A 22,232-nucleotide genomic window follows, 5' to 3' on the forward strand; every position below is an offset into this window, starting at 1 on the left:
GAAAATACTAACAATTATACGTAACATAACATGAGTGTAATTATAGAATAGGTTATACCAAATAAATGATAATAAAAAAAGAAAAAAGGACAAAAAAAATAAAAACGAATTAAAAAAAAAAATAATAATAAAATAAAGAAAATTAAATAAGCAATGTTCTTAAAAAATAAAAAAATTTAATAAAAAATGTAATAAAAAATAAAAAAAATTAACTAATAATTAAAAAATAAATAAAAAATTAAAAAAAAACAGGAATAAAATTAAAAAAAAAAATTTAAAAATAATAAAAATAAATCATAATATATTAAATACAAAAAATATTACTTATAAAAGTTTGCATGCATAAATTATAAGACACTTGCAATAAATGTAAATGTATAAATGTGTTTACGCTGTGTTATTGTGATGCTTACGCAGTTTTTCTTATACTTTTTTCAATAAATTTTTAACTTTTATTTTATTTTGCTATTTTATGTCACCCACTACTTCGCCTCCACAGCAATATTGTGTACCGTTTGCAATTCCGCAAGCTAGAATGCACCCTCATGCCACACTAACGGTGTGTAATAACATACAATTTTTTTTGTTTTGTTTTATTTGTTTTTGCATATGCATATGTATATATGTATGTATATATTTTTCTTAATTTCTTATACAATTTTAAGTCTCACAATACAAGTTGCGCTTGGCTTGCCGCAACATAAAAATCTCGTTCGCCAATTTCGCCCTACAATAATACCTAACACATAGAAATTATAATAAAAATATATGTATGTATATGTATAAATAACTTTTTTTGTTGCAAATATTTACAATTGACATTATCAATTAATGGTAATATAATCAAAAAACAAAATGATACCCTGTAAAGAGTTGTTTTCAACCTTAATGCTAATTTTTTTTTGTCGAAATTTCTATTAACGCTTTTTGAAAACTGAAAATGACAAACTTTAAACATTTTTTGCTTTATTTTGTTGGTTTCACTGCTCCGCACACATACACATTCTTTATTCTAGACTATGCTAAGCGCCTATATGTAGATTTTTAACTATTTTTCAATTTTAATTTTAATTATTTTTTATTGTAATTTTAATTTTAATTATTTTTTATTGTATTTTAATTATTTTTATTTTTAATTATTTTTTATAGTACAACTATTTTTATTTCTAATAATTTTTGTATTGTGAAAGCATACTGTGAAATCATAATTAGATTTAATATATATTTGTTTACATAATTTTTAAAACATACACAGTTAAATTATTACAGTTACTTAATAATTTTGTTTTTTATAAATTTTTATCAATCAATAATTTTTGTTTACACTTTTAAGTCATTTAACTTTAGTTATGTGTGTGTCTGTATGTGTATATTATCAATTAGTTAATCAATTATAACATTAAGTCATAAAGTTGTTAATATTTTAAATAGCAATATTACATATACATATGTATGTATGTATATATGCATATATTTTTTATTTATTTAATTTTTTACTCAATAATAAATACACTTTGTATAGACATAATAAAATTCTTCTGCTTTCTTCAGTTGTTTGCCACAAACACATCAGCAATGTATAATTTTTTGCTTAATTTCTTTTATAACATTTCGCCTACATATTTATATAACTAAGTATATGCTTTCTTCATATATATGTATATGTATTTATGTTTAGTTTAGTAGTCAATAAGTAAAACTAAGTTAATTAAGTTTCCATTATAATCACGTTTTGTTAATTGTGTGGTGTGTATGTGTGTGTGTGTGTGTTTGTATATGTGTGTAATTATATATATTAAATGAAAAATAAAAATTATTATTGGTGAATACTGACATGTCTGCAATCTATCAATAATATCAACATATTCGATTAAATCGTCCGCGCGTGTCGCTTGCCGCATGCTGCAAACTTTTATCACACTAGTGTAGCGCGGAGTTTAATGTGTCTAACAAAGGGTCTACAAACCATTTTTGATTTTATAATGAGCACTTGTTGCTCACCCGCACACGCCCATGTATATACAAATATTATGTGTTTTTGTGTTTGTTTTTGCACTGCACTTTGCAATGGCCGAAGCTCTCTTTCATTTTTGTTATTGTTCTGTTACATTTGTTTCGTTTCGTTTTCTTTATAACGCTTCAGTTTAAGTACTTTCGGCAACGCTTGGAACCACAGGAACAGGGTATCTTCTCATCCTCGAAGGGAAATTTGTAATCATAGGTTAGCTCTTCGCCTTGTACGATGCGTCGCAAGGCGAATATAATTATGTGTTTATGACCGAGTATATCCACCACTTTGGAGTAGCAATTGGGCTGGAAAAGGAGGAAGCGTAAATTAGCCTTAATATATAATTTACGATGGAAAAAATTTAACACACAAAATGTAAATATTGTCTACTTATAAATAATTATACCCTGAACAGGTATTAAGTTTGCCACGAAATTTTTAACTCTCAGAAAGAAACATTGGAAATCATATAAAGTATATACTTTGTGACAAAAAAGTACCCGGTAAAGGAAATAAAAAGCAAAATATTTAATTATTCATTAATATTTATTTTGTCGCCTTCAAAGTAATCCCCACCAGATGTAATACACATATGCCAATGATTTTTCTAGTCCTAGAAACACTTTTCGTGAGCACCTTTTGCGATGTATTTTAGCTGTTTTAGCAAATTCTATTTTATCTTTTCTATCGACTGAAAACGGGTTCGACGGAGCGGCAATTACAGATTGGGGAACAAGAAAAAATCACACGGAGCCAAATTCGGTGAATACGGTAGTTGATAGATGGTTTAAATTCGGTCACAATAGTGCATGTATCATTGTGTAGGATCCTCAACACGGTCAAATAGAACTCTTTATGGACCGTCTGTCCTCCGGAACAAATTCATGATACGAACATACATATCGTAAAAACAATGAACATCAACTTGATTTTTGAGCGATTTTGGCGTGGTTTTTCTGGTCTTGGCTTCTTTTTTCTCTCCCTTCCGATGATTGTTGTCTTGTTTGCATGTCAATCTCATAAGCTCATGTTTCATCGGCAGTTATCATACTCGCCATGAGTGTGGAGTCGGAATTCATACCCAAAATATCCATCAAAATCATACGAATAGACTCGCGAGAGATCTAGAGCTCTCTTGTCATTTCTCTAACACTTGCCTGACGATTTTCAACCACCATAGCCTTCACTTGTTTACTGTTTTCTTCAGTTGCAGAGACCGAAGGTTATCCAGAACGAGGCATGTCTTCAACGATCTCTCTGGACTCAAGTCGTCTTTGAAGGCTTTGTACCACTCGTAGGTTTGGTTTTTTGCTTAAACTGAATCACCGTAAGCTTTTTCCAACATTTGCATCCATTCTGCACACGAAATTTGGTTAGAAATACAAAATTTGTGACAAATTCTTTTTTCGATATTTTATCCATTGTAAAAACCTCAATAGCGTTGGTCTGAAAGGTAGCTCAACGTGGTTTCCTAACCTAAAATATTATAAATTTCCGATTAAATCAGAGTCGAGTAATTTACTGTGGAGACCTCCAAGGACACGCGTTAGTTTAGATATTTGCCAAATAGTAATAAAAAAAGTGAATCAGATTGGAAGCATACCGAAAGAATCAGAATTTTTTCCCACGATAGTCGGGTTTAGGTAACCGTCGGCTAACGGCTGTCAACTCGGCACCATTTCTCGAAATTACTACAAGAATGTTTACTGCCGTTACTGAAACAGTTATAACTTTTCATCTGAAGACAGATATTCTTCGCATGCTTCTTCAAATCTCTAGAACAGCTCCAACATATCTACCATTAGATGTGATCGATATATGTATATATAATGAACACAACAACAACAATAGCAGCAGCAAGGAGTTAAAAATTGATATTCTCACGGATCTAAGCAATATATACTATACCTACACAATAACAGCACGGCCCTGCTTTAAAATTGTCAAAAAAAAAAGTCAGGAACGAAACGATCTCAACGATCTTTTTTAACACGATCACTTAAAATACATGCCTAGAATATTTCTTTTTAAGCAAATATTTAATATGCTAATCTTTAATAAGATCAAGTAGTATAAACCCTAAATGCATTATCCAACAAGTGAGTCGTCGGTTTTATTAAAAGTGAATCGTTTTTGCTTCAAGTCTGTACTCACCTCACACGAGTGATTTATGAAACGCGCCGCATTGCCGCGCATAGTTGCGTCCACCACCAAATTATCGTCAATCTTAAACATATAGCAGCCAATGCCACGACTGTTGTAGTTGCGTTCGCGCTTGTCGGTTAAAGTGGAACGTATCAATTCGCCAGCATATTCAATAACCATTTCGCCTGTGTAAACCAAAATACAAAAAATTTAGTAAAAATGAATAAAATTTGATGCAAAAGTGCAACCAACCCGCTTCGATGTCTTTCGTGCAGTAGAGACCGCGTCCGTGTATGTGCGAGCGGAAGACGCCAACATAATCTTTGTAGGTTTCCTTGAGTGTACGATATTTCATAGCCATCGGTAGATTACTGCCCGTGCCGCGTCTGAAAATGTAAGTGCGTTTAATAAAAATCAAAGCATAAACGGTTTATTTGCAACACACTCACCTTGGTATGAGCTCAGTGTCGGAGGGCTGCACAAACACCTGTATGGGTTGTTTGCGATGTCTGGATGCCAACCAGCTGAACATGTCGTATTCGGAGCGCGTCGCATATGGCTCGCAGCGTGCAGAATCGTATGGATTCTCCTGCAGCTCATCCGGATCGGACGCATAGTCAAGTGAACCGTTCAGTTCAATATTGCTGCCAGCCAGCGTGGCGCTCAACAAGGCAGCGTTATTGCCGGCCGTCGCTGATGCGCCGCCATTTGTTGCGCCTGTGTGCGTATTTGTTGTTGTGCGCTTATGGTATTTAGGCGTATATTTGGTGCAACGCTCTACGCCCGGCAACTGCTCAATTAGATACTTCAGCGCATTCGTCTTCAGACCCATCATTTGCACACCGGCCATATCGGCGAGTGGACCCTCTGGCAACGGCGACAAGCCGTGTGCGCGACGTGCCACTTGTACTGCCTCGAAAACTTTCTCCCAAATATCGGCAATCGAGCTGGATTTATAGGTGAAGCCATCCTCGCTTTGTATCTCGTAGAGCAAGTGTGGGCCACTGATTTTCTTCGGATCTCGTTGTGGTGGCGGCGGCGGTGGTGTCGGCTTGCGTGTCGCCAATAAAGGCTCTTGTGTGCGTGCGGCCAGTGCGCCGGCCCGCTCCACTTCGTCACATTGTCGCGCAGCGCTGAGGTTTCCATTCGTGGTATTCATAGCCATTGACGTTAGCACTTTAGGCGCGAGTTTCGGCAAATCGAAGTTAGTGCCTATCACTTCGAGCGAGCCATTTGGCATGTGCGCGCTCATCTTGGCGGCCATTTGTGTGATGTATTCCGTAGCGGCAGCTGCCACATCGGCATTATCATCTGCGTTTACGCTTGTGTTGTAGTTGTTGGGCATGCCATTCTGATACTTGATAGTGTCGGCAGCCATTTTGGCGCTGACGCCTGACATGCCACTTAGATAGCTGACGTTATTCAACTCAATATTGGTCGCTTCTGCTGTGGTGGCCGTGGCCAGTGAGTCCGCACAGTCTTCATTCGTTAAATTATCGAGTATTTTGCTAATTTTTTCTTTCACAGCGGGCTCATCACTGTCGGACATATCGTGATCGCCATCCTCTGTGGGCATTTTCAAGCTGAAACCATCATCATCTTCGTCCTCATCCTCCTCATCGTCGTCCTCATCATCATCCATGTCGTCCATACAATCACCATCATGCTCACATATATCACTGCCAGCCAGCGCGTCCACGTGACCATTGAGCGTATACGTCTCCTCCGGTGTGGGCGTTAGCTCTTTGGGCTTTTCATTTGCCACCAGACAGGTGCCAGTGTACCGCGGCAAATTGTTGTGCACCATTTCCTGCAGCTGTTGGCAAGTCGTCGACAGCGTGGTCTCGGTTTCAATTAAGTCCAAGTCACACTTGATGCTGTCGTCGACGAAGTGCGGCTCCGGCGATAGCGACTTCATCATGATTGCCGTTTCTTGGTGGGGCTCATGCAGCTGCATTTGCATTACCTGTTGTTGTTGCTGCTGCTGCTGCTGGTGGTGGTGTTGTGGTGAGTGCAGCATGTGCAGCATTTGCTCATCTTTCTTCACCTCGGCCTCATAATAGATTTTGGCGCTGTTCACCGCGTTCCTGCTGTCATAGCACTTGGCGTCCACAGCGTTCATAACGGACATCTTCGGCATGACACCGGTGGGCGGCTTCACTTGCAGCGGCGGCGTTGTGGCGACTATGTGCTCTTGCCGCTGCTGCATGGGTAGCACACGATTTGTCGGACGGGAACCCATTGTGGTTGTCGTGGCGTTGCTATTACTGCCGTTGTTGCTGTTGTTGTTGTATTGCAGTGTTTGTTGCAAGGGATTCACGATGTTCGTCGGCACGTTGACATTGCCGAACGCCGAATTCGTGTATTGCAGACAACGCGCATTGCCGTTGTTGTTGCTGCTGTTGGTAATGCCCGCCAGAGTTACATTAGTGTTGGTGTGCGCTGCCGCTAAAATGCTGTTCTCCTGTTCATGCGGCTGTTGTTGCTGCGGCGTGGGCGGCGGAAAACTCTCCACCTGCTCCAAGCTTAGACTATTAAACTCTATCTGTTGCGTGTGTGGCAACTGCGGCTGCTGTTGCTGATGGCTACAGTCGTAGCTGTGCGTCATATTGCCGTTGGTAAGGTGCGGCGCGGGGGGATGTTGCTCCTCCGGTGCGACACCGCCACTGCTGTACATCGTTGTGGGCGCATTGTTGTACGGTTGTTGTGGCACTACTGGCGCCTCGGCGAAATGTTGCGGCTGCAACGACGGGGCTGGCTGCTGGTATTCGAGCAATTTGTTGCTGTTATTGGCGTTGTTGTTGCCGGTGCCGTGTGGCATTGGCATGGTGGGCGCTGGCACGGTGGCTGGCGTCAGATTATGACTCGGCTCCGTGGCAAATTGTGGTGGCTGCACTTGCGACTGCGGTTGCTGTTGTTGCAGTGGCTGCTGCTGCTGTTGCTGTGGCTGCGGCAAGCACACCTGCGCTGTTTGTGGTTGTGGTTTCAGCATTGCCATTTTCGTCGCTTGCTGCGCGGGCGCCTGCGGCGTTTGCAATTGCTGCTGTTGCTGCTGCTGCGGTTGTTGCAACTGTTGCTGTTGCTGCTGCTGCTGCAGCAGTTGTGACTGCGTTGACTGTTGTTGTTGTTGCTGCTGCTGCTGCTGTTTGTTCACTGTGTTTGCAGCCGTCTTCAGCACTTTCGGCTTCACCTCTGCCTTATTGGCGGTGATTGGTCGGATCAGGTTAGTTTTGCGCGCTGCTGTCGTCACTGTTGCCGGCACGCTGGACAAGGCCTTCACCGTTGTCGCCTGATTGATGCTGCTTGTCGTTGTTGTTGTAGTAACTGATGTTACAAATATGGACACGGCTGTCGCGTCGGTGTGGTTGCACACTTTGCTGTAAGCAACAGTGTTGGACTGCTGCGGCGTTGCTGCTTTCGTGACTGGCGTCAGTGTGATATGCGCTTCAGCTGCTGCTGCCGCCACCGCTGTGGCTGTGGCTGCCACGTTGGCTGCAACGTTTCGTGCATACGCTTGTTGTTGTTGCTGCTGCGCCTTGTTGTTGTTACTCAATTTGGACGCCTGCTGCGTGGATTGCGTCACTGTGGTGGGCAACACCTTATTCACCACTTGCTGCGGCTGCACCTTCGTAACGGTCGACATTGGCGTGGCCTTTACTGCGTTGCTGCGTTTCACCTGTGCAACCGGTGGCACCTTTGCTGTAACTACGTGCACATTGTTGTTTGATTGCTGTGTTTGGTGTTGCTGCTGTTCAACCAATTGTGGCTGAAATTGGAAACTGGATGTTGTCACAGTTGGCGTAACGGTCGCGGCCGTCACTGTGGCGGAGACGCTATTTTCGGTTGTTTGTAGGCGGAATATTTGTTGTTGCTCGTTGCTTTGTAAATCATTGTTTTGTGTGGTTTGCTGTTGTTGTTGTATTACCGCGGCAGCATTAAGGAAATTCGGTTGTTGTGTTGTAGTTTGTGGTTGTTGCTGTACGATTGTTGGCGTCGTATCGACATTGTTGAGTACAACATATCCAGTTGGTATATCCACAATGGGCTCGATTTTGCTGGCCTAGAGACAGATAAATGTGAGATGTGTTAATATGTCTTAAGTGAGGTTATGTGTAATTAAAAACCATTAGGTATTTTACGCGAGGAGCAAATATTTATATAATCAGAGGAGCACCGAAAACTAAATGTAATACTGTAAATGAGAGTTTACCATAAGTTAAATAACTGTTTTATTTTAACAATCAATATAAAATTCTCTCTCGAAAAAATTTAACTTATTTATCGTCTATCCTCTTCAATGAAATGCTTCTCATAAGCAATAAAATCATATTGACGCCTTTTACAATGCCTAGGCACTTCTCGATGTTATGTTAGATGTTCTCTAGTGACTTTTAGAACGCTCTAGGCACTTCCCGATGTTAAGTTAGATGTTCTCTAGTTTGGCTTTTTAGAAAGTTTTAAGAATTTTTTACTCTCTTCGAGCGATCTCCCGCTCTTGGCATATTTCTGAAAAGTATTTTTCCTTTTCAGAAATCTACGTGGAGTTTTAACAGTACTTTTTTCAGACCAGAAGAAATTTTTTTAATAATTTGAATTTTATCGTGGCTGGTCTTTGAACCAGCGACTGCTGAGGGGTATGTGCAGGAAAAAGATTAAGTAATATCTTTTTTTGATGTCAGAAGTTTCCCTCCTTAAAATAACTCCTTATACTTCTGATATAACTCGCGTTGCTTACGGTAATATAGATTCCAATTAAGACTTGTGTAAGGCAAGGATTTTGGCTTTTCAATTTATGCCAATCAGATTGCAGTCTCTAAACATAATTTTACTTTTCATAGGGAAGTACGTACCTGGAAAACCTGCGTGGTGGTCGCTGAAAAGCTGGCATTCTGACTGAGCACCCCCGGCATGGCGGTGGACACGAATTGCTGTGAAGACATTACCGTATTCTGCACAATCGTCTCCAGCCCATAGTACATGGGTTGGGTGGAGAGTATGACTTGTGGTGCGGCCGCATTCGAAGCGGCTATCATCTCCAAACCCGTCGCACCGCCACCAATTATCACCTGTTGCTGATGTTGTGGATCTGCTGTTGTCGCTATGACATTGCCGCCCAATTGCAGCGTTTGCGGATTAATGAGCGTACCGATCACTTGCGGTTGCGGGGGCGCCGGCGTTGCGGTTGCTATATTTAACGGTGTAGCGGAGAGCATTTGCAAGCCGGTCGGCGTCTGGGTAGTGGTAAGCATCAGATTACCGCTGGCGTCGGTTTGCAGAAATGCGCCTTGTAGAAATTGATTTGTCGGCGCCGGTGCTGCGGTTGCCGTTATAAATGGTGTCGCCTGTGCTTGGGGCTTAAAATCATTAGCTGTGGGTATGGTCATATATTGCACCTGCGGCGTTTGTGTGCCATCGGTCGTCACAAACGAAATGATATTCTGTGGCACCGTAGCATTCGGCGCGCTCAGCTGTTGCATGACGATCGGCTGTTGTTGCCCGTTGCCGGTTTGAAAGAGCAACTGCGGCTGTTGGGCGGTGGTGGTGGCGGCCGTCAAGCCGGCGGCCTGCATTTGTTGTAGCAAATTCTGATTGAGCAATTGTGTGGCGTTGTTGCCGGTATTTAGCACTGTGATGGGCGTGGCTGTGGGCAACGACTGTATGGAGGGTTGTGAAACTGTTACAGTGGCTGCGTTTAACTTTGACTGTATTGGTTTTACGGTTTGGCTGTTGGCCTTCAGCTTATGCTTAGCAGCTGTGGCTGCTTGCTGCGCTGATTTGGTGGCAACCGTTTTTAACGGTTTGCCACTCGCGATCGGCAGCACAATTTTCTTGTCGCCACTTGTCGTCTGCAGTGTTTGGAAGGCGTTGAGCCCTTGCAGCAACGGTTGGTTGGTCATTGATTGTGTTGTGACGCCCGAAGGTAACTGTATGATCTGTTGTGTGCCATCAGGTGACGAGGAGACGGCGATGAGCTGCGGCTGCTGTTGCGCGGCCTGTACCGTGGTGGTGCCAAAGCCGGCAGTGGGCGCCAAGGTGTAGGTGCCATTCAAATTTGCCGTCAAACCTTGTAGCGAATTCAGTAGCTGTACCTCATCGGTGCTTGATGTGGTTGGATTTGCTGGTGAAATGAAGAAACCGCCACCAAGTGGCTGGGGCGCCTGCAAGCTTTGCAGTTGTATATTCTGCAAACCTTGTATGTTTTGTAAGGTCTGTATATTTTGCAGCCCTTGTACGCTCTGGAAACCATTGCTCATATTTGCTATAGGTATGCCATTGATATTCGCCTGTATGCTGCCGAGTGGTATGGCCTGCGAGAAGGCTTGTAGAAAGGGCAAACTGTTGGCGCTGCTGGTGAGCGTAGTTGTGCGTTGTGCCTGACCCAGTTTGCTCAGATCGATGTTGGCATCTATTCCGGCCAGCGGTGGACTGCCGTTTACTGCAGAACCCGGCGAGCGTGAGGTGGCCTCGGATTCGGATTCACTGGTCGAGAGCGGTTCACAGGTGGCAAGATGCCGTTGAAAGGACTCATAGTTGCGGTAGGTGCATTGGCAGCGTTCACACTTGACGGTGCCGGTGAACTGCGCGTCACTAGTGATGATGCGGTACTCGGTAATCGAGTCATCTACACCGTCGACTTGCATCAGCTTAATTTTCGTGTCATCTTTTTCATCGGCTGTATGCGGCTCTATGTAACGCTTAGCGGCGCTCCATGTGAATTGCTTTGTGCGTAGCGTTGTGGCACATTCCGATTCGCTGGAAACCGACTGGCGACGTGAAGCGCTCACAGCAATTGCTGCATTGTCCTTCTTTGTGCGGTGTTGGCTCAGACTCTGCAGGATGCTCTCCGTAAGACGTAGCTCGGGTAGACCTTTGTTTAGTTTGCGTTTTTTAATCGCCGCAGCTGCCGCGGCTGTGTTGGCGCTTTCAAACTTGCTGAAGGTTTTCTTGCGCAATTCGGCGGTGCTGCGTTGCAACTCCGAGGCGCACATTGCACGCTTCAACTGTGTGCTTGTGGTGCGTGTACACGACAGTAGCGCGTCCTCCACATGACCTATGGCTATGTTGGTATTGGTGGACGAACAAGAATTGCTGAGCTCCAATTGTTTGCTGAGTGACGAGTTCGCCGTATCCTCATCCGACACCTGTGCGCTAGAGGCGCTACAATTACCACTATGGGCGGCATTTGATGCAGATAAGGCGGCTGCAACAGTTGTTGAGTTAACAGCGCCGTCTTTCGACTGTTCATTCAGATACATCTCAGCCGTTCTGCCCTCACTTGTGCCGCACATCTCCTCATAAATCATACATTTCGGAAAGATATCAAGCATTGAAATGCCGTCCAGCAAATCGTGTGGTAGATCTTCGAAAATGGCATCCTTTATCTCCGGCGGTAATAAGTCGGCATTGGTTTGCGGCTCTTCTTCGGTATTTTCATCTGGTGCTGGGCAAGAATTCTGGCTCTGTATTAAGTACTCGGGCAGCAATTTTGTCAGCGTTGAATTGCGCAACTCAACCGCGTCGTAGTCCGTCAATTCACCACGCGCCAGACTGCTATGCCAACAGGCGATTTGCGCCAGGCCCAGCTGAACCAGTGAAACATTCGGATTGCTGTGATCCACCGTAAAGTTGCGACCGGCATCGAGCGCTGTCAATGTGGAATAGTTATTTTGTACAACTGTGCGTACCGTATACTCGACGACCTTCCATGGTTCCTTGAAGGACCAGTATAAACGTGAGCAGATAAAGTTAATCGGTATAATAGCCTCATAAGTATCGGAGAAGCGTGGAAAGACACTGCCCAATTGCTTAACTTCTAGCGAGCCGATATGAAACTGTACTTTGCAGGGCTCCAACAGCTTCTTACGCTTACGATCTAGTTCCACATAGACGGGACGCGCCACCTCGAAATTCGTCTCGATTGTCAGTGACGAATTGCTGCGTAGCGCATTGCGCGCATGCTCCGGACAGTAAACTGACTTATCGGTGAGAAACGCACAAGCGATGTTGCGTGCGCATGAGTAGTGATAATGTTCACCGCACGATTTCACATTGCAACCGACGGTCGCGCCACGTCCCCCACAAACGGTGCACTTTATCATACGTCCCCGCGCAATGGCGCTGTGCACATTCTGCAAAGAGCCATCGATTTCCTCAAACACCTCAGCGGACCACATGGCGCAATTCGTGTGTACCCAGCAATCATGACCGCAGTAGAGTAGCCGCGATTCTTCGTTGAAGAGACCCTCACCGGATTTGCGACAGAAAAGACAGGTACGCAGATCGTCACGCGGTTTCAACGAGTACAACACCTCTTCGATATCGTCGGGCAGATCGATGACCGAACGATTGTGCGCTTCTTCGACAAAATCATCTTGTGCATCCATTGAATTGCCCAATGAATAGGAGCAGGACTCGTACATGTCCTCTTCGAGCGCGTCGGTGCAGGCTTTTGTTTCGTTTTGAAACCACGGGAATTGCTCACTCAATATTTCATTATATGCAATTACCAATTCATCACAGTTCACACTCTGGATGACATTGATCATGTCGTAATTGAATTCGGCTAGCGAAACATAGTCGTTATTGTTGATTTTCTTTTTAATATCCATTAGACTAAGCGTGTTTATTTGCGCGCTGCTATTGACATACACACTACTGTAGCTTGACGTCTTTAGCTGGCAAGTGCATTTGTCTTGCAGCTTGCCCTCACTGGGTTTATCCTTGAATTCATAGACATCGCTGCATTGAGAATCACCATCGCTACCCGCTAACGAGTGTGGCAAGCGCTCGGCCTCATTGCTGAATTGTAGACTCTTCGGCTGTGCGCGATGGCTTGACTGCGCTGTGCTATTACCACAAACACAACGCATCTTCTTGCGCGGACTTAGTTTAAGTAGCGTGCACGCTTGTCGCGACTTGCTCAGCAGCTTCAGCACACTCATTAGACTGCTCTTGAACTCCTCCGATACGGCCATGCGCCATTCGGCCGCCTTCATTTTGCAGTCTTCGTTACGGCGCGCACACTTCTTGCAAATGAATTCTATGGCCTCGGGCAATGTGCTCAGTAGGTTGTATTGTTCGTCGGAGAGTCCCTCGCACTTCGAATGTACCCAGTGATTGCAGTTGCCGCACTCCATCATCTTCAGATCGAAATCGTTGTCATCGTAACACTTCTGACAGATCGGACAGTAGTTGCCGCGCTTCCGCAGTTTGAAGCAGGGCGTGCACATGGGCAGATTGCCGACGAATTTCGAAACTTTCGTTGTGGCGCAAGACTTGCATTTGAGACAATTCACACAGATGAGTGGGCGGTCGGCGCCCAGTAGGCGCTTACTAGTGCCCAGACATGTGGAATGATAGTTCTTTTGACATTTCTGACATTTTACCTTCGAACCGGACGACATATTGCACGTGTAGCAGACAGTACAACGTGGACAAAGCCAATTAAGGCGATTTGTTATTTGATTTAGTTGCTCGGGTGTGGGCGCAGCGGTGCTGTGACCCATTGTCGAAATATCCATGAAGCTGAGCATGGTGTCGTCCAATGAGGAATGCTTCAAATTATACTCATCCATTACGCAATACTGATGATATGGCTCACAGCAGCAGGCGCAGAAGATCAGTGGCTCTAAGCCGGCTGAACCGCAGAGGAAGCAGAGTGCGCGCTGTGCTACCGTTTCGGTGACGATTAGGCCGAAGCCGCTTTGACACACTTCAGCTGGATCGTAGTTCTCCCAAAAATCGATTGAGATCAATGTTTTCGGCCTTTGTGGCTCTTTGCGACGCAATAACTGCTGTTGCTGTTGTTGTTGATATGCTATGTTGGCGTCGCTGCTGATTTGACGTATCGGCTTTTTGCCGAAAGTCGTAGCGTAGGAGGACGTTGCAGTGTTGCGTTGTATTTGCAAGTTAATATTACTCGTGTTTGAATTACGTGTGACCGCCTTGGAAGGCTGCAGTGGCAACAAGGACTTCTCAGTTGCTTCGACTGTTGTTTCATCGACAGCGCTAACCTCTTTCTTCTCAGCTGTTGTATTGTTGCTGATTTTCGGCGTCTTGGCCGCAGGTTGCCCGGCATTCGGTTCAGCCTTTGGTGCGCTACTTTCGTTAACTGCCGCGGTCTTAGCGCTTTCATTTGATTTCGCCGCAATTGGTGGCTGTGTAGGCTGCGCGGTTGCCTCAGGTTGCTGCGCCACCGTTTTCTTATTAGGAGTTTCCTCTGCGCTCTGAATTGTTATCGGATCTTTTGTTGGCTGAATTTTGTGCGTGTGCGGCGTTTCAGCTGTTGTTGTGGTGGTCGTGTCCTCATTACTACTTTCGATTACAATTTCATCGGGTTTAGCGGGTGTTGACGTTAAGTCTGCCTGTGTTTCTGCAGTCACCTCGCACTCGGCTATGGTAAGTCTATCTTCGTCATCCTCTTCGGTTTCTTCGCCGAAGGTGGCCAACGGCTGTCCAAGCACAATCGACGCACTGCGACAGACATGCTTTACGCGCGGCCCCTTCAAGTCGATGCGCTGGCGCTTCAGCTCACTGGTTGCTGTTGTGGTTGTGCTGCCAGTTGTTGTTGTAGCAGAGAGAGTTTGCGTGCTGCTAGCAACTAACGCTGTGCTACTCGTCTCTGCTGCAGCAGCAGTAGTGGTTGCTGTCGCTGTTGGCGATAGAGATGCTGCTTTGGCGGATCTTGTGCATATCTCATTAGTCTCTGGTTTAGTGTTGACGGCTAACGCATGCGTAGCGGCCTCAGTTACCGTTACTTTATTAGTCGCCACTGACTTTTGTTGACTTGTTTCACGTTCCTTCTCCTTTTCTGGCGCTTTACAGACGCGTTCCTTTTCTTTTTCCCGCTCTTTTTCCTTCTCCAGCTTCTCTCTACGCTTGTTCTTTGCCACACGCTGTGTGTTGCTCTCAGCTGCCACCGGCTCTTGCGCTTTGCCTTCATTTTTGCTATTTATGCTGTGTGTTTTTTCGAGCTTCTCCTGTTGTTGCTGCTGCTGCAATGACGGCGTTGCCTCAATTGGACTCTTCAGGAAGAGTGGCTTCTCCAGTATTGGCGGTCGCAGTATAGCCGAACTGCCGAACGTCGCATTATTCTCCGCCAGTGGATTACTTTTTAGATTCAATTTTAAACCTTCAGCTGTGGCATCCAATGTGGACTTCCAGTTGAAACGTGCCGTGCCAAAGAGTCCACCCGTCGGTGAGAGATCGGCCAAATCGGTTTCCTTGCGTGCCGCTGACTCGCCATCATCTTCGTGGTCACGCTCCCGCTTTGCCTCTACTTGCTTGAGCAGTGAATGTGGCAAGGCGGCGCTCAAACTCAATTTGTCACCGGGTGATAATTGTAGAGTTTGCAGACACTTTTTCAGCCAGCACGATGTACAGCGTTCTTTGTAGATCTTTTTGAAATTCTTGATATGAATTTTGGTATGCGGCTGCAGTGCGCAATTACCTAGAGAACAGTGTGTGGGGAGGAATAGGAAAATTGGTTGCGTTAGAAGCACAGTTAATATAGATGATTTAGCGCTTACCATCTCCCTTGCAGTGCAGTTGGGAGTTCTTCAGTGATGTATTTGAGCTGTTTTTTGAGATTTTCGAGATGAACTTGCGACAGGCGATGCACGCCGGCACACCATACTTACGTGGCTGCTGCAAGTTGCTACAATGCACGGGTGTATTGCAGACGCTGCACAGGGCGGAGGAAGAACCTGGTGGAGAGTATGGGATAATTAGAATTAACATTTTTTATATTAAATATTGTAGTGGTGAAAATTACTGTTATATAAAATAAGAATATATTGCTACTAAATTTGCGTTTTTGTAACTGAGGAAGTTTTACAAGTCAATACTTTATAAAAAATTCGGTTTTAAAAACTAAAGAAAGAGAGAAAAGTCATGGACATTTACTATGAATTGTCCAAATAAGCATTTGCGGTTTGTTCTACGCACCTGGTGAGCTTTTGCCCAAATTATTTACACTGCTCATGCCAAAAGTGGCGCCAGCTGTGCTACTGGGTAATGAAGACTTCAAGCCCAACATTGCTGGCTGCGTCTTCGGCACGGTTATGGACAACGGTGCTGTTGCTGGGTTATTTAAGGATTTTGTAATAGTCGTTGTTGCATTACGTTCGGCGAGCGAGTCGAATTGCAAACGTGGCTGACGCAAAACAAAACTGTTCGCTTTCAGTGAGCTGAAATTCGAACCGAATGTGGTTGCGCCGAAGCCGGAGCTCTTGTTATCCTTGCCGCTTTTGATACCTGCCGGAAGAAAAAGCATACATAGATATTAAGAATTTCACATGAACCGTTAGCTTAATTGACATACTAACCTAAAGTATCGCCAGCGCCGTTGCCTGTCTCCGTATAGTCACCCAAGCCGAAATAGTTTTGTTGCTCCTTCTTCGCTGCAGCAACGCTACTGCCACTACTTGTAGTTGTTGTTGTTGTTGATACCGCCGTCGCTGTTGTGGTTGCGTGTGTTTGTTTCGTCTTTGCATGTGACACCTTCTTGCAAATGATGCCATCTTCCAGCAACCATTTATTGGGCTTGATAACACGCGAGGAGCGTGTGCTGCGCTTTGGCAGCACAAAATGCTTATCCATCACAATTTGTTGCTCCTCCTCTTCGTCTTCCTCCTGCGCGATCTCATCTTCGTCCTCAGCAGCTTTGACATTCTCACTGTCGTCATCAACGCGAGGGAAATCGCCAGCTAGCTCCTCCGCTATAAATTCGTGTGTACCGTTTGAATCAGCGCCTTCCGCGCCATGCTCACGCTTGGGGTTTATTTCGTTTGTATAGCCGTTTGCGGTCTGCTTGCTGGTCTCGCTTAGCCTAAAGGCCACTGTGTCATGCTTGCGGTCATCGGCAAAGGCAGCTGGTGCACCAAAAGCACAAGCAAGTGCCGTACCGCCGAACACCGATGCCATTGCTGCAGCATGGCCACCAACAGCACTGGCACTACTCATTGAAGTTGTTGTTGCCGTCGCTACACCAGCACTACCGATTGTGTGACTGGAGCGGAATTTTAAGGAATTCAGTTTGTCGATATTTGAATTGTTCTTGAGTATCTCGGTTAGACGTGACGGTCGCACAATGCATTCGCCGCTGCGTGAGTACAATAACGGCCTATTCATGCACTCCTTTTTCATGATCGAGATGAGCGGCGTGCGGTTGTCGGGATTGTAGAACTTCTTCACGGCGCTCTTATCATCGCTCGTCTCGAGTATATTCTTGAATGTGACGGTCTTTTTCTGCTTGCTACCCGATGCGGTTGAGGAAGCAGACGACGAGCACGACGACGACGATGATGATGACGAGGACACGGTTGATGGCGCGGCCGTTGTGGAGCATACACTACTAACGACGGCCGCGGTTCCTGCTGCACTACTTGTGCTTGCGGCTGCTTTGCTGCTGTTTTTGCCGCTTGTCGTTGTGGTTGAAGTGGCTGACTCACCAATACTGTTGTTGCCGGTCGTAGCTGCTGCTGCTGCTGTGGTCGTACTATCACTGGGCCTTTGGCTACTGCTGCAGCTGGTTGTAGGCATTTCATTCGTCTTCGTGTTGGGTTTCTGCAAGAGCGCATATTATTTGATTAGCCCGAATACAAACACAAAGGCAGACGTGTAAAGAAGGGCGTGCAAAAGGAACAATAAAAATAATATGGCAAGCGCATGGGGAAGGATATGAAAATGCCTTTATTTGCGCTGTCATTGTTGTGTTGGTAAATATGTGCTCATGCGCGCATGTATAGGTGCATGCAAGTGTATGTGTGAGCACTTAAGAATGTAAACAAAGCGGGCTTTGAATAATAATATGCTTATGAAAAGGATGCATGCGTGACAAAATTGGAATGGTTGTGCTTTGGAGTGCACGCACGGCGGCAAACTCATTATGGACACTCTTGATAGAGTTCCAAATGTATACATACTTTATTTGTCAAGTATTTGATTTCATTCGGAGTTTATGTTTCAAGTGGAAAATTAAAATTAAAATAAAGCAAGCTTAATTTTGTATTGACACAGTTGAAGAAGATAAACAAACAAAAAAATAAAAATAAAAAACTGAAAAAAGAGGAAGGAGAATGTTAACTTTGGCTTTAATACCCTTCACAATTACAACCGTTTCCATACAAGCACTTAATTTTGATCATTCAGTTTGTATGGCATCCATATGTTATAGTCGTCCGATTTGAACAGTTTGTTCGGAAATTGTACCGTTGCTTTGACCAAAAATCCATAGCAAATTTCGTGCAGATATCCAGTCAAATAACTACTTGCTTTTGATCGTTCAGTTTATAAAAGAACCATATTCTATGATGGTTCGAAAGCACCGATTCCGACAAATGATTAGTATCTTGAGGAGAAAAAGACGTTGTGCAAAGAGAAAATACACCAGTTGTTCTTCGAAAAAGCCAAAACAAAATCCATTAGGCTGCAAATACTGTTTATGATCCTGATACTGTAAAAGCCAATCATGGGTAGTTTTGATTTTTTCCGTTCTGTTTTGGAAAGCGTTTTGTCGAAAATAACGATTAAAATAATGGAAATCAACGAGTCCGATAATCACGTATGGACCATTTCGATTATTCAGGTGCTCAACATTGCAAGGCTGGTTACAAAATGACGATCGATGTGTGGAAGTTACACGAGTTAAAAAAAAAAAACCTCACGGGCTGAATTACCATCTGCTAATCGTAACGAAATCGATGCATTTCTGTATTGGATTGGGCAGAATCGCTGTAAGCTGACGCAAAACAGTTTTTAATTCAGAATGACTATCAAGAATTGGACCGTCTGAAGGAGGCAATGGCCCAGAAGCGGCCAGTAGGTGACGAGTCGTGTCCCTTGAAAACAACGCCACGCACACAACGCTCGCCAGAAGTCCAGGAAACTTGCTTTGGTGGTACATATGCATCTACAGTATCTCATAGTCCAGACCTGGCATCAAGTGATTACTGTTCCGGTCTATGGCAATTGCTTTGCAACTGGTCGCCTCAAAGCGAGTGGGTAAAAATGTACTGCTCAGTTTTTCTTGTCAGGGACGACGGTTTCTATGAGAGTGGCATTATGAAATTACTACCAAAATGGCAAAAAGCGAACAAAAGTGCACATATTTGACCTAAATCGGTTGATTCTAACTATGCTAAATAATGGATTTCTTTTTATAGGTCTTTATAAGACCTAAGTATGATCCTAATATAAGAAAATGTAGAATATAAATCCCAAAGTACGGTCTACATAAGCAGAACTGATTTAAACATACAGGGTCCGGCACTGGAAGTGTAACCTATTCAAAAACCCATAACTTCGGTTTGGAAAATTATTTTTATTTATTTTAAAGTACAAAATATGTGAAAATAATCATAATTTCAGGACCAATTCACTTTTGCTCGATATGACCCCTTTGCCTTAACTATGGCCTCTTGAGACGTTCAAAAAACGAATCGCAAGCTGCCCGAATGTGACTTGCCGGTATTTTGGCCTACTCACGGACAATGGCTTTCTTCAGCATCTCGAGACTGGTGTATTTTTTACTTCGGACCTTGCTCTCCAAAATGGCCCAGAGAGAATAATCCATTGGATTCGCAGCTGGTGAATTCGAGAGCCATTGTGTGGTCGTAATGAAGTTCGGAACGTTGTTTTTCAGCTATTCTTGGTTCACTCGCGCTTTGTAAGACGGTGCTAAGTCTTGTTGAAACGTCCATGGTTTTGCGACAGAAATGTTTGTTTGCCCATGGCTTCAAAGCAGCCTCCAGAACACTTTCCCGATAATATGTCGCATTGCCTTTGACGCCAGGCTCGATGAAAACAATTGGAAAGCGCCCATTTGCGGTGACAGCGGCCCAAACCATTATTTGTGGCGGGTGCTGCCTCCTGGTGGCCAACCGATGACATAGATTCTCGTATGAACGGTCGGTGAAGTGAACCCTATTGTTTTGAGAGTTTACGAATTGCTAAATTGGAAAAATATTTTCGTCAGAAAACACAATGTTCGGAATTTGACCGCTTTCGGCCAAGCGAGAAGCAACTGCTACGCTCTCTCGAGTGTTACTTGTTGCTGCTTCGGTGTTAGATCATGGGCCTTTTGGAACTTGTAAGGCTTGACCTTGAGCTCATTTTTCAATATGCGTCGGATGCTGCGGTCGGATATTTTCAGTTCTTTAGTCATTTGATTGGCACTTCGTCGTGGATTTCGCTCAAGTCGCTTCTTTACTTTCCGAACCATCTCACGTGACGTTGCAGTCTTTTGATGACCACCTCCATGGCGTTTTGCGATGCTACCAGTATCATTGTAACGAGTGATGGTGCGATAAACAAAAACTTTGTTCACATTAAGGTGTTTGAGCTCACGAACAATTGCTGGCTGTGATTTTCCAGCTAAATATAAAGCAATCACACTATTACGTTTGAATTCCATCGCTGATCACTTTTTTTTGCGTTCACTTTTGACAAAACGCTTTTGTACACTTGTGAACAATACTCCGAACTGTCATTCAGTAAATTTATAAACAGCTGATTCCAGTGCGACAGCTGCGCGAACGGTCTGAAGCTGTTTAAACTTCGAGTGCCGGACCATATATATTCGATAAAGAACTCGGCTTGTTCGGCTCTGCTTGAAATGTGTTGAGACACCCACTTTTTAAAGACACCTCTTTTTTTACACTTTGTTTATTAATACATATCTTTATTGAAATATGATAATAAAAATTCTATAAGATTCTTTGTTTAGATGGTTTTCAGCACAATTTTTTTTATTCGAAATTTTTACCCTGCACTCATCAAATTTTTGCCGTTTATATGGCAAACTATATAAATTAATCGACGAATTGTCAGCAAATATCGACCACGATTTTTAGAAAAGATCGTAAGAATCTGTCTTTTATCAAAAAAAATCAGAAGTATCTTTGCAAACATTAAATTTTCGCTGCTTTTTCAGAAGCAGATAGCTAAGACAATAGTTCAATCTAGTCCCTAAAATCGCAAGAAAATCTAGTTTTTTTTCAATCAATGTAGAAAGCTTCACCATGCTCTCACTGGGCACCAAACAAATTGGAGCTCCTATTGAGTACATAACGTTTTTTTAGGGGATGACACGTTCGTATTGTTATCATGACGCATCTTTCTGTTGAATCACGAAATAAATGGGCTTTATGAAGAGTCTGAATCACAAAAAATCTTTATGTACAGATTGAAGTGATAAAATGCATAAAAATAAATATGTAAAAAAAAACAATAAGAGACGAAAGTATTTGTGGTAACGAACATGTCAGAACAAACAATAAGAAGAGTACGTGAGAGTAACAAAAGATTTGTGTGACCATAATAAGGACGAATTCAAAACAAGATAAAGCAGAGCATAAACGTGGAACGATCGATAAATTAAGTGTTGAATAACAACTGTTATCAACCTCATTATTAAATCACCAATCAGTTTATAATTAAGTGATGATAATATAATCAATCAGATGATCAATTAGTTGATTATCACAATATGAATTAGTTAATAATCATAACATGAATGAAAATTATCACTCAGGTGATCAATTAGATAATGATTGTATAAGTTTAATCAAACAGTTGATGATACAAGATATAACAATTAATTTTATTTTATTTTTAATTGCAATTACAAGCTTAAAGCTCTTCAGTATAACTTTCGCAATAATAAACAATAAACAGAAAATAGGAAAATTTAAGCAAATGAGTTAAAAACGAACACAGTTATAGAAAAAATCATAGTTTCAGAGATATTAATGAATTAAAAAGAAACGCTGCTAGCGTGAAATTAAAAAAAAAACTTTACGTTGCACGACATTGTTGTCTCGGAAATGAATAGTAATTAAGCTTATTGTATAATTAAGTTAATTGTTCAATTTTATGTGTTTGTCTATGCATAAATCCATCCATAACAATGCATGAGTAGTCATCGTGAATGATGAGCAGGTGACTGATTAAGTGATTAAATAGAAAGCTTTAAGTTGTAAAGCTACAAAAGGCTTTTTGCTTTAATAATGAATTAATGAAACAAGTAAAAATGGTAACATCGGCTGCACCAAAAATATAATGCCTTTCACAGGTGCTC

General features: G+C 43.2%; 1 protein-coding gene across 2 annotated transcripts in view; it reads right to left on the bottom strand.

Moving 5' to 3' along the window:
* Positions 1 to 636: 636 nt before the first annotated feature.
* LOC126751093 (histone-lysine N-methyltransferase trithorax) overlaps positions 637 to 22,232 on the bottom strand; it is a 59,489-nt gene continuing 37,893 nt past the window's right edge. For both annotated transcript variants that reach the window (XM_050461044.1, XM_050461043.1), the window contains 8 exons: positions 16,480 to 17,719; positions 16,100 to 16,408; positions 15,682 to 15,858; positions 9,004 to 15,602; positions 4,603 to 8,213; positions 4,406 to 4,539; positions 4,163 to 4,338; positions 637 to 2,313 (listed from right to left, as the gene is read on the bottom strand). In XM_050461044.1, coding sequence (XP_050317001.1) covers positions 2,140 to 2,313; positions 4,163 to 4,338; positions 4,406 to 4,539; positions 4,603 to 8,213; positions 9,004 to 15,602; positions 15,682 to 15,858; positions 16,100 to 16,408; positions 16,480 to 17,719 — 12,420 coding nt within the window. In that variant the 3' untranslated portion in view covers positions 637 to 2,139. The remainder of the gene's footprint in view (positions 2,314 to 4,162; positions 4,339 to 4,405; positions 4,540 to 4,602; positions 8,214 to 9,003; positions 15,603 to 15,681; positions 15,859 to 16,099; positions 16,409 to 16,479; positions 17,720 to 22,232) is intronic.

Source organism: Bactrocera neohumeralis, chromosome 2, assembly GCF_024586455.1.
Source record: "Bactrocera neohumeralis isolate Rockhampton chromosome 2, APGP_CSIRO_Bneo_wtdbg2-racon-allhic-juicebox.fasta_v2, whole genome shotgun sequence".
In the NCBI taxonomy this organism is placed as follows: domain Eukaryota; kingdom Metazoa; phylum Arthropoda; class Insecta; order Diptera; family Tephritidae; genus Bactrocera; species Bactrocera neohumeralis.